At 34.9% G+C, this 12,252-nt stretch overlaps 1 protein-coding gene across 1 annotated transcript in view; it reads right to left on the minus strand.

Annotated features, from left to right (window-relative positions):
- Window positions 1–2,546: 2,546 nt before the first annotated feature.
- LOC132561055 (regulator of G-protein signaling 7-like) overlaps window positions 2,547–12,252 on the minus strand; it is a 77,499-nt gene continuing 67,793 nt past the window's right edge. Inside the window, exons 14-15 of the mRNA XM_060225775.1 lie at window positions 11,216–11,452; window positions 2,547–5,036 (exon numbers count right to left, since the gene is read on the minus strand). Of these exons, the coding sequence (XP_060081758.1) occupies window positions 4,853–5,036; window positions 11,216–11,452 (421 nt within the window). The 3' untranslated portion in view covers window positions 2,547–4,852. The remainder of the gene's footprint in view (window positions 5,037–11,215; window positions 11,453–12,252) is intronic.

The raw sequence follows: 12,252 nt of genomic DNA on the forward strand, positions 1-12,252 counted from the left end.
CATGAACCATATTGTACAAACTACCTGTTTAAACAGGTAGGTACTCAAAGCAAATGATTGTTAGTACAAATCATATTTCTGCTTCAAACCTAAAATACCATTGATATGGAATGTCATTATAAGAATGCTATCTTTAAATGAAATGAAAAAATAATTAAAAAAATCTCTTTCTAAAGATTTAGAAGGATAAACTATAACTGTATCCAATGGCATACATATACTGATTATCTATGTGGGCTCTCCAGTGTTTGCCCCTTGTATATATATAATTACAATTGATTCCATAGCAATTAAAGTGATGTATCTGTTACCAACAAGAGAATTATTGAAGCTATACACTACATGTTAACATACTGTTCAACAAAATAATACCGTATGTCATGACTTCGATGAGGGGGGGGGAAAAAGAAAAAAGCATGAAATGGCATTTTCATCACAAACGCCAAGACTTGGGGTAACAATGGCATGCAAGACATTGCATCAACATCATGGCATCAACGTCATGGCATTAGCATCATTGCTATGTAATATCATTAATTTTCAAAATGCTTTCCATACTAGAAAATACAAAAAAAAGTATCAAAGGAAAGGGAAGATAAATACTACTAGTAGTTAGTTCTCTAAAAAGGTGGTTGTCATCTAATACCATTATGGTAAACAAAGTCAACCAGTGGCAACTATAAACGTCAGTGATTTAAAATATAGAAGGAAAAAGAAAATTTACAGTAATTTTCCAATAAAAAAGGGAAAAAGGAAATGTAAGATTCTAAGAAATCTATAAAAAAAACAATGTACTTTTAGATGTGGAATTAAAATAGGTTTTGACTAGAGTAACAAAAACACATGTGTTTGTAAATATCTACCATTGTGTGTTCATATATATACTCAGAGCAACAATATCATAATCCTTCCTGGCACAAAAATTCAACATATTAAAATTATATAAAAAAAACAGCTCAAAACATCTTCAGCCAAATGAAAGAACTGTTACAATAAACTTAACAAATATAAAATACCTATCAAAAGACATGGTGATGACAATAATCTATAACCTCCTATTATAATGTGGAATGGTAATCTCCAAAAAAATGAGACAATTTACTTCGTAAGCACTGACTCCGTGAAAATAACTAGACATCTAACTAGATGGTTCCTTCTTCACAGAAGCATGCAGCATATTCTAGTAAGGAAATTTTATGACAGGTGGTTCATTTTGCACTGGATCCTGTTTGATATTGTTTTCATATTGCACAGGGACCTCTAGCTTGTTATAGTAAGGACATTTTTATGACAAATGATTCATATTGCACAGGGGCCTGTAGCATATTGTTGTTAGGAAATTTTAATGACAAATGGTTCCTCATGCAGCACATTATAGTAAAGAAACTATTTACCATATAGCACAGGAACATGAAGAATGTAAGACGTTTGTAATAAAAGGTTCATATTGTAAAGTAACAAGAGAAAATTTGTTCACATTACACAAGGACATGCAGCACATAATAGTCAGGAAAATGTTTATAATAATTGGATCATGTTACACTGGGGTCTGTAGATAAACAGTTATCTATAATACATGGTTTGTACTGAAAAGGAAACAGCAGCTTTGTTATAATATGTAATTAGAAGAGTCATATTGCACAGGGGCCTGTAGCAAATTAAACACGTAGAAGGCTGTTTGCGATACATTGTATATGAATCATATTGCACAGGGGCCAAATGAACATAAAGTTATGAGGAAATTTTTGATGGATGGGTTATATTGCACAATGGCCTGTGACATCAGATAAACTTCTCATAACAAAAGCTGTGTCTTACCTACACTTGTCTTTTGTAAACAAGGAAGTATTTGTTTCATTACATATTTTCCATACCTTCTTTTAAAAATTTCTAAAACTGGTAATAAGGTCCCAGAGAAAAAAGTATAAAAACAATGACATGTTGTTGCACAAGTATATATGAATACATTATTTAACATTATCTTTAAAGACGTAATGACATATCTGATTTTTAGTATCACTTCTTAAAATCTAAACATGGATTTTTATATACACCCAAAACAGATTAAAATTTTCCCCATATTTCAAGAAAAACAAAAAACTTTGGTAAATTTACCCCCTTCCCACTGGGAAATGCGAGACCCTTGTGCCATGAAATTCACAATTTTGGTAAAGCACCTTAAGATGCTTCCATCTATGAAGAGTATTTGATTCTACCAAATCTGGGTGTTGAGAAGAATATTTTTGAAATTCAGGTCAATTTGATCCCTTTCTTACCCTGCCCCTTGGGCCCCTGTGGTGTGGGGACTTTATAAGTCACAATTCTGGTTCATCTTCGGTCAGGAAAGGTTTCTACCATATTTCATTGAATTTGGTTTAGGGATTTATGAGAAGAAGTTGAAAATGTTGAATTGTTTACAGACGTACGACGCTGGACAAAAGTGACTGCCATAGGTCACCATGAGACTTTGTCTAAGGTGACCTAAAACAAACTAAATTAGAGAGATCTTCATTAGAATGAGAAATTTCAAATATTGAAGACGTAAAAGTTGGATAAGCTTGGCACAGTTTTAATAATCATGTCTTATTAAAAATGCTGTCCAAATATCATATATTTAATACTGATTTGTTGACAATGAAAAAGATATTAACAATCCTATCATGATAAAAAAATTTGAAATAGGACATATAAATCATGTGGACTCCTTTATCAAAAAGTTTCACGGTGATTTGATTTTGTATTATCAAATCAGATTTTTATAAAACATTAACACAGCTTGGAACATGCACCATAACACACTGTGTTAATTGATAACGCTGAGAAAACCAATATGTTTTAACTACCAGTAAATGTTCACTGGCTTTGTTATAGATATGTTTCACAACAGCCCTGTGTCAGTGGAACAACACATCACAAAGTACTTTTTACACAAACCTACCTCTAGCAAACGTGATGTATATGTTAAGTTTCTGTTCAGTTTGAACATGTATTGGTCACTGATGTCTAAATATAGATAAATGTCATGTGCGATAATTACAATAACTCATGATCCTATGTCAATTAGAGCACAAACATACAGAATCCTTCTTTGTAGGAGACAGGTTTATCCTCTAATCATTTTGGAATATACCAGAAAAACAGAAAATAATAACCATTTTCTCTGTTGGTTGTTTGTCGTGAAAGCTTCTGTCATAAGAATACTGCTTTGTTTCTATAATCACCCTCCTATTTAAATGATTTGAGGTTTAATTACGGCTAATAATTGTAAAAACAGTATTTCATCTGGTATTACTGTAATGACACTATGTCATAAGGTGATCATATTGTATTACAATAAATGTAGGTGTGATGCCTTATATTCATCCACCATCGACACATATCTTCAAGAAAGCCTGCAAATTTTCTAGTGTATTTTAACAATCTGATCATACATTCACTAAAGATACATTAACAGGTCATAACAAAGGTATAGTGTAAGTTTATATATATTTGATATATTAACATTATAAAAAAAAATTTGAATTGATAAAATGCACAGTACATAATATCAAAATGTGATAACCGTACAAGAAACGAGAGTACAGGTCTGTTAGTCATCTGCGATCACTTTTGTATACATTGAGTGAGAAGATATAGTTACTTCGATCGTGAAAATGCATCTGTCTTTGAAATAAAACCTTCTGTAGATGAATCAAATAACTATCAAATAGTTCCTGCTATCTACATATATCTAAAAATCCTATCATTTACTCCCAAAAGAGATGCTCAAATGTGTTTTAAAAACTTTTAAAAGAAATGAGAAGACCAAAATTAATTATGCATATCAATAAGAATGTACTTGAAAGTTAAAATAACATGCTCAAATTTCAAGAAATTACAAACATGATATCAATATTGATAGATGATCTAAAAACAACTCACCAATCAATCAAGTATAACAAGGAACACAGCAAGGAGAGATCAAAGGACAATTGGTTAATTACGGAAATATAGCAAGTAAAGTTCAAAGGGCAATTTTGATTACTGAATTATAGCAAGGAAATATAGAAGAAAGATTCACTGATCACTTTTATAAGGCAAAAGGATAACGTAAACCATTCCCTGATGACAAAGCAAGAGAAGATCAGAGAACAGTGAAGACGAGTCATTTTACACAGTTTTCGTTGTCACTCACATCTAAAACCAATTCTGATTTTTACCAGAGCATTCATTGTTGAAAAAAGAACTTGTTTAAAATGAATTTGAAACACTTCAGATATAACCAGCTGATGCAAAAGTAATTTTTTTTTCAAAAGTCTTGAAACTTGATCACAAATATAGACTGAATTGTTGTATGGGTACCTATAATGTTGGGATATGGTGTGGTTCAGCGACCCAGGCAGGCCCTCTGTATAGCACAGTACACTAGGACTAACAACAACATAATTGTAAGTGACTCATCCTCTAAAACCATGAGCTAGAGAAACTTCACAGGTAAAGACAAACAGGTCAACAACCAAACCCATGCACAATATTACTTGGAGGAAAAGTGAAAAAAGGTGCAAAAAGGGAATGTGTGTAACACACTGGTCTCTTTAGAATATAAAAAGACACCAATGCTACAGAAATGTGATTGTTAACGAATGTGTTTCTATAGGTGCACACAGTCAACACTAAACACATTATAAAACAACATGGCGGTGGGCAATCAACATAAACAAGTGTAAGAAATTTAATTTCCCAATAATAAGAATGTGTTGAAGGGACAAACGGTTTTCAAAATTGTGTAAACATGAAAGATTCCAATTAAGTTATAGTACTTAGAATGTGGAAAAATGCAACTGACACGCTTAACAGTTAGTATTTTAGTGAATTACTTCTCCGCGAGGGGAGCAATGCTGTTTGTCTTGAATGGCACACTCTCAGACTTGCGTTTGTCAGTTGTCGAGGTGAGAGGGTAGGGCCTTGGTACTTCCAGGTTGCTACGTCGTTTATTAGCAAGTGCATTGCCACGCCCAGGGTCATCAGATCGACGTCTTACATTAGGGGAAATGGTGCTGAAACACACAATATTCCAATAGCTTTTATTGAAGGCAGCAATTATCTGGAACTTCCTTAAGACTTAATATTCTTCACTAGATTGTTACTTATTGTGGGAATATCTAGATAGTAAATAATGAGTACAGCATTCAAAATCTCTTTCATAGAAAATCAAATTAAATTCCGAATCAGGAAAGATCATCTATAGGTACAACATGATGTATTACAAAGCATTTGATCTGTACAAAAACTGTCTACATATAGTTAGAGATCTCGCTTTTACAACAAGGTGTCCTGATTACATAGGTTCAACCTACACAAGAATTCATCTTGAATGACAGAGTTGAAGAACTGTTTTATACAGGTATCTGGATTATACATGTTCAATTTACAGAGAAATGTATAGTGTTGAATGTAGATTTAGTTTATACAGGTATCTGGATTACACATGTTCAATTTACAGAGAAATGTATAGTGTTGAATGTAGATTTAGTTTATACAGGTATCTGGATTACACATGTTCAATTTACAGAGAAATGTATAGTGTTAAATGTAGATTTAGTTTATACAGGTATCTGGATTATATAGGTTTAATCTACATAATAATGAAAACACTATACAACACAACTGAAGACCTGTTTACTAAAATGTTTTTGTAGAAGTTAACTTTGGTTCTTAGCATTTAAATATAATGTGCACTAAGTATAATAAATCATTGATTTAATCTTTAACTGAACAGGTGGTCATTTCTGCCACTAATCTGTAACACATTATAATTGGTTCAGGTGTTCCCATCATAGTGTACCAGTATATGACAGAAAATTTCAGTTTAAAGTTGAAAACAACAAAACCTGGACAGAACAGCAGAAATAATATACATGATATCATTTTTACATACAATTTGAAAGAAATGAAATATTCAGGTACATGATATGAACTAGACAAAAAATTGTATTAAAAGCATATGGTTCTATACATATAAATGATACAATAAAAATAATGTAATAACAATAAAAATAATGTAATAAGAATATTCTAACAAATTTTCTATTGGCACATCAATAGCATTCCAACAATGAATATGAAATTTGATATAAGTGAAATAACTGACATATCTGATAACAGCAAAAACATTGCAGCCAGATTTTGAATAGGTAGTTTGTGAACTGCAAGATAAATTGTGGACAGGTAGGATGTGGACAGGTAGATTATGGGAAGGTAAGTTGTAAACAGACAGGTTGTAGACAGGTAAGTTGAGAACAGGTAGATTGTGGACTGGTAAATTGCGAACAGACAGGTTGTGGACAGGTAGATTGAGAACAGGTAGGTTGTAGAAAGATAAATTGCGAACACACAGGTTGTGGGCAGATCGTGGACAAATAAATTCTGGACGGGTAAATTGTAGACAACAAGGTTGTAGACAGATTAATTGTGGCACTAATTGTGGACAGGAAGATTATCTACAGACAGCTTACGGACAGGAAGACTGTCAACAAATAGATTATCGACAGGTATATTCTCAACAGACAGGTAGATAACGGACAGGAAAATAGTTAACAGACAGATAACAGACAGGTAGATTGTCAACATATAGATAACAGACAGGAAAATTGTTAACATACAGATAACAGACAGGTAGATTGTCAACAGACAGGTAGATTGTCAACACATAGATAATAGATAGATTGTTAACAGGAAAATTGTTAACAGACAGATAACAGACGGGTAGATTGTCAACATATAGATAACAGACAGGTAGATTAGATTGTCAACATATAGATAACAGACAGTTAGATTGTCAACACATAGATAACAGACAGGAAAATTGTTAACAGACAGATAATAGACGGGTAGATTGTCAACATATAGATAACAGACAGGTAGATTGTCAACACATAGATAACAGACAGGTAGATTGTCAACACATAGATAACAGATAGGTAGATTGTCAACAGACAGATAACAGACAGGTAGATTGTCAACATATAGATAACAGACAGGAAAATTGTTAACAGACAGATAACAGACGGGTAGATTTTCAACATATAGATAACAGACAGGTAGATTGTCAACATATAGATAACAGACAGGTAGATTGTCAAGAGACAGATAACAGACAGGTAGGTTGTCAACACATAGATAACAGACAGGAAAATTGTTAACAAACAGATAACAGACGGGTAGATTGTCAACACATAGATAACAGACGGGTAGATTGTCAACATATAGATAATAGACGGGTAGATTGTCAACAGACAGATAACAGGTAGACAGATTGTCAAAGTGCAATATGAAAAGTGGACTAGTAGATTGTTGACAAGTAGATTATAACCAGGTCAAATTTTTTAATGTCAGAAGATCTCATAAAGTAAATTACATACATTACAAGTAGATATATAGTATATAAATAGAACAGATCCTTCAAGTTACTGCAAAATTTTAACAGGTAAGAGTATGGATACCATCCTAATATATGTCTTGTAAATATTGATATAAATTAATGTTGAGATTTGGCTGACTTTGCCTTCAATCAAAACTCTCCAAACAAAGTTATTTTTATTTGAAAAAGTTGTCTAGATAAGAGAAAATGTGATTTTTACTTTGACTTTGAAGAGTTTTGACTTAAGAAACATTTCAGCCATGTTTATCAGCCAGGTGTAACAAGCTATCACCTGGTTTACTGACTTGGAATCCATCCTCCACATATCTAGGCTAGCTGAGCGTTGAAACAGGCTTCTGCAGAGGTGCAATGTGTAAAAATTAATTTATACTGAGTGCCAAGTCACTAAAAAGACTATAAGATTTTAGAGACAAGTATATCAACCGTTTCCCTTCTAGATAGTTCAAGATGCACCACATGAAAAACAGAAAAACAACAAAGCAAACAGGAAGGTTTGGACATAGCTATGGCAAATCAGCAAGTTCTGGTATTCATGTAGGAACTAAAACAAGTAGTTGACAACAAAGTATGGGAAATGGAATTAAGGATCTGAATGCAATGACATGCAGCTTTGTAATAATACTTAATACCGACAAACTGTGACCCAGCCAGGATACATTGCTTAGTCTATGTTATTTGTGGGTACAATATCATAACAGTGACAACAGCTAGTCTGTGTGATGTGTGGGTACAATATCATAACAGTGACAACATCTAGTCTGTGTGATGTGTGGGTACAATATCATAACATGACAACATCTAGTCTGTGTGATGTGTGGGCAGTGTATCATAACATGACAACATCTAGTCTGTGTGATGTGTGGGCACAGTATCATAACATGACAACATCTAGTCTGTGTGATGTGTGGGCACAGTATCATAACAGTGACAACATCTAGTCTGTGTGATGTGTGGGCACTGTATCATAACAGTGACAACATCTAGTCTGTGTGATGTGTGGGCACAATATCATAACAGTGACAACATCTAGTCTGTGTGATGTGTGGGTACAATATCATAACAGTGACAACAGCTAGTCTGTGTGATGTGTGGGTACAATATCATAACAGTGACAACAGCTAGTCTGTGTGATGTGTGGGTACAATATCATAACAGTGACAACATCTAGTCTGTGTGATGTGTGGGTACAATATCATAACAGTGACAACATCTAGTCTGTGTGATGTGTGGGCACAATATCATAACAGTGACAACATCTAGTCTGTGTGATGTGTAGGCACAGTATCATAACAGTGACAACATCTAGTCTGTGTGATGTGTGGTCACAGTATCATAACAGTTACAACATCTAGTCTGTGTGATGTGTGGGCACAATATCATAACATGACAACATCTAGTCTGTGTGATGTGTGGGCACTGTATCATAACATGACAACATCTAGTCTGTGTGATGTGTGGGCACAGTATCATAACAGTGACAACATCTAGTCTGTGTGATGTGTGGGTACAATATCATAACAGTGACAACAGCTAGCCTGTGTGATGTGTGGGTACAATATCATAACAGTGACAACAGCTAGTCTATGTGATGTGTGGGCACAGTATCATAACAGTGACAACATCTAGTCTGTGTGATGTGTGGGCACAGTATCATAACAGTGACAACAGCTAGTCTATGTGATGTGTGGGCACAGTATCATAACAGTGACAACTTCTAGTCTGTGTGATGTGTGGGCACAGTATCATAACAGTTACAACAGCTAGTCTATGTGATGTGTGGGCACTGTATCATAACAGTTACAACAGCTAATCTATGTGATGTTTAGGCACAGTATCATAACAGTGACAACATCTAGTCTGTGTGATGTGTGGGCACAGTATCATAACAGTGACAACATCTAGTCTGTGTGATGTGTGGGCACAGTATCATAACAGTTACAACAGCTAGTCTATGTGATGTGTGGGCACAGTATCATAACAGTTACAACAGGTAGTCTATGTGATGTGTGGGCACAGTATCATAACAGTTACAACAGCTAGTCTATGTGATGTGTGGGCACAGTATCATAACAGTTACAACAGCTAGTCTATGTGATGTGTGGGCACAGTATCATAACAGTTACAACAGCTAGTCTATGTGATGTGTGGGCACAGTATCATAAAAGCAACAAAACTAGCCTATTGTTTACTATATTATAACTTGACCACAGCTAGCCAATGTGATGTGTGGGACAATGACAGTGACAACACTAGCCTAGTGAGTACAATATTATAACGTGACAACAGCTAGCTCTGTAGAGAACAGTACCATGTTTTAGCATAGCACAATCAGAACCAGCAAGCCTTCACCAAAGCCAGTGTCTTACCTGATAGAAATACTGTTGTCAGACCCCTTAAAGCTGGAGAGTCAACAGAAGTGAAAAATTGTAACAAAACAAATCTATTTAAACGGACCTACAAGTCCAAAAACACAATCAATGTAAGAAAAAGAATGTGTGTGAAAAGGGTGGTAGGTAATAACTACTGATTGGGAACATCATATTGTTTGTAGGGAAGACAAGGGCTCAGTTCCCAGTACAGGAATATATACAGGTCTGGTTATAAGTGTAAGTGAACATCGTATTGTTTGTAGGGGAGACAAGGGCTCAGTTCCCAGTACAGGAATACATACAGGTCTGGCTATAAGTGTAAGTGAACATCGTATTGTTTGGAGGGGAGTCAAGGGCTCAGTTCCCAGTACAGGAATATATACAGGTCTGGCTATAAGTGTAAGTGAACATCATATTGTTTGTAGGGGAGACAAGGGCTCAGTTCCCAGTACAGGAATATATACAGGTCTGGCTATAAGTGTAAGTGAACATTGGAGGGGAGACAAGGGCTCAGTTCCCAGTACAGGAATATATACAGGTCTGGCTATAAGTGTAAGTGAACATCATATTGTTTGTAGGGGAGACAAGGGCTCAGTTCCCAGTACAGGAATATATACAGGTCTGGTTATAAGTGTAAGTGAACATTGGAGGGGAGACAAGGGCTCAGTTCCCAGTACAGGAATATATACAGGTCTGGTTATATGTGTAAGTGAACATTGGAGGGGAGACAAGGGCTCAGTTCCCAGTACAGGAATATATACAGGTCTGGTTATAAGTGTAAGTGAACATTGGAGGGGAGACAAGGGCTCAGTTCCCAGTACAGGAATATATACAGGTCTGGTTATAAGTGTAAGTGAACATCATATTGTTTGGAGGGGAGACAAGGGCTCAGTTCCCAGTACAGGAATATATACAGGTCTGGTTATAAGTGTAAGTGAACATCGTATTGTTTGGAGGGGAGACAAGGGCTCAGTTCCCAGTACAGGAATATATACAGGTCTGGTTATAAGTGTAAGTGAACATCGTATTGTTTGGAGGGGAGACAAGGGCTCAGTACCCAGTACAGGAATATATACAGGTCTGGCTATAAGTGTAAGTGAACATCATATTGTTTGGAGGGGAGACAAGGGCTCAGTTCCCAGTACAGGAATATATACAGGTCTGGTTATAAGTGTAAGTGAACATCGTATTGTTTGGAGGGGAGACAAGGGCTCAGTACCCAGTACAGGAATATATACAGGTCTGGTTATAAGATTAAAAAAAAACCACTTCTTGTTTCAGTGACATTATCAACATATCAAAACTAAAATACATGGTAATGTGAAAATATCAATAAACTAAAACTACTAAAATCAATCATCCATTAAAATAAATACAATAATCAACACAATGTACAAATAATAACAAAAAAATATGAACAACTTACCCCTGGTTAAGGGCGGGTTTCTGGTTGTTGCCCAGTTCCTTCAGGTCACTGGTACTGTACGAGTGATGGGGAGCAGCCATGTGCACTGGGGAGTCACCACCGCTGACATCAGAGCTAACATCACGTGACCGATCGCTGGAATTGCTGTCGCGACGCCTCGCCACCTTTGGACTCGGAGTTGTTGGCCTTTGTTGAGGCTGTGCCTGTTGTTTACTCTTATTACTCCAACTAAAGAATCTGTAATGGAATGGCAGAATAGCCATCACATCTTGTATAATAATATTCATAATTTATGAAGTCAAGTCACCCAGGAATTCAATTTAAGACATGTTATTAAATCATCTAAGGCATCAAAACAACACAGAATTTCATGACTGGGATTTTGCATTCAAAAAGATATTAAAAAAATTTACCACATCTTAGATTGATGAAGAAAGGTAGATTAAATACAAGTATATTATATACACAAACAACATCATCTTGATTAATATATGATTAAATATTTCCGCACAAAACATTGCATTTCACTTACAACATGCAAAATATTAATACTTGTGTACATTTCAATTTATGTACCTCTCTGAAACTTCATTTAATAAGCATGCATTATCCATAACAATGTCTATCTCCTGTTAATAACTTCATTACTTCAGGTCATTATAATATTGTGCACAGTGCTAATTAATATACAAACAGGTCAAAAGACATGTTTACCTAGATTTCTAGACATTCCTTCACATGTAAGTTTAATGATTGAAGCAACAGGGCTTTGCTGTCAGTGGTACACAAATACAGTATGGGTGATGTCCCTTTCAGATTTTTATCATTGGTCCAATAGTGACTGACACTTTAATAGATCTGTTACAATTTTTGTGGAAACTTTGAACAAACATTACAGGTAAGATTTCAGTAGTCATTTATAACTCTAACTTCTGTCAATTAGGATGATCAGGCAAAAATTCTGAAATACAATCAACAAAAAGCACAGGAAGAAAAATTAAATTTAAATCACATTTTCATGTTTCTAAACAGATTAA

Source organism: Ylistrum balloti, unplaced genomic scaffold (genome assembly GCF_031769215.1).
Source record: "Ylistrum balloti isolate Yb309-2 unplaced genomic scaffold, AGI_CSIRO_Ybal_v1 Utg371144, whole genome shotgun sequence".
NCBI classification, from domain to species: domain Eukaryota; kingdom Metazoa; phylum Mollusca; class Bivalvia; order Pectinida; family Pectinidae; genus Ylistrum; species Ylistrum balloti.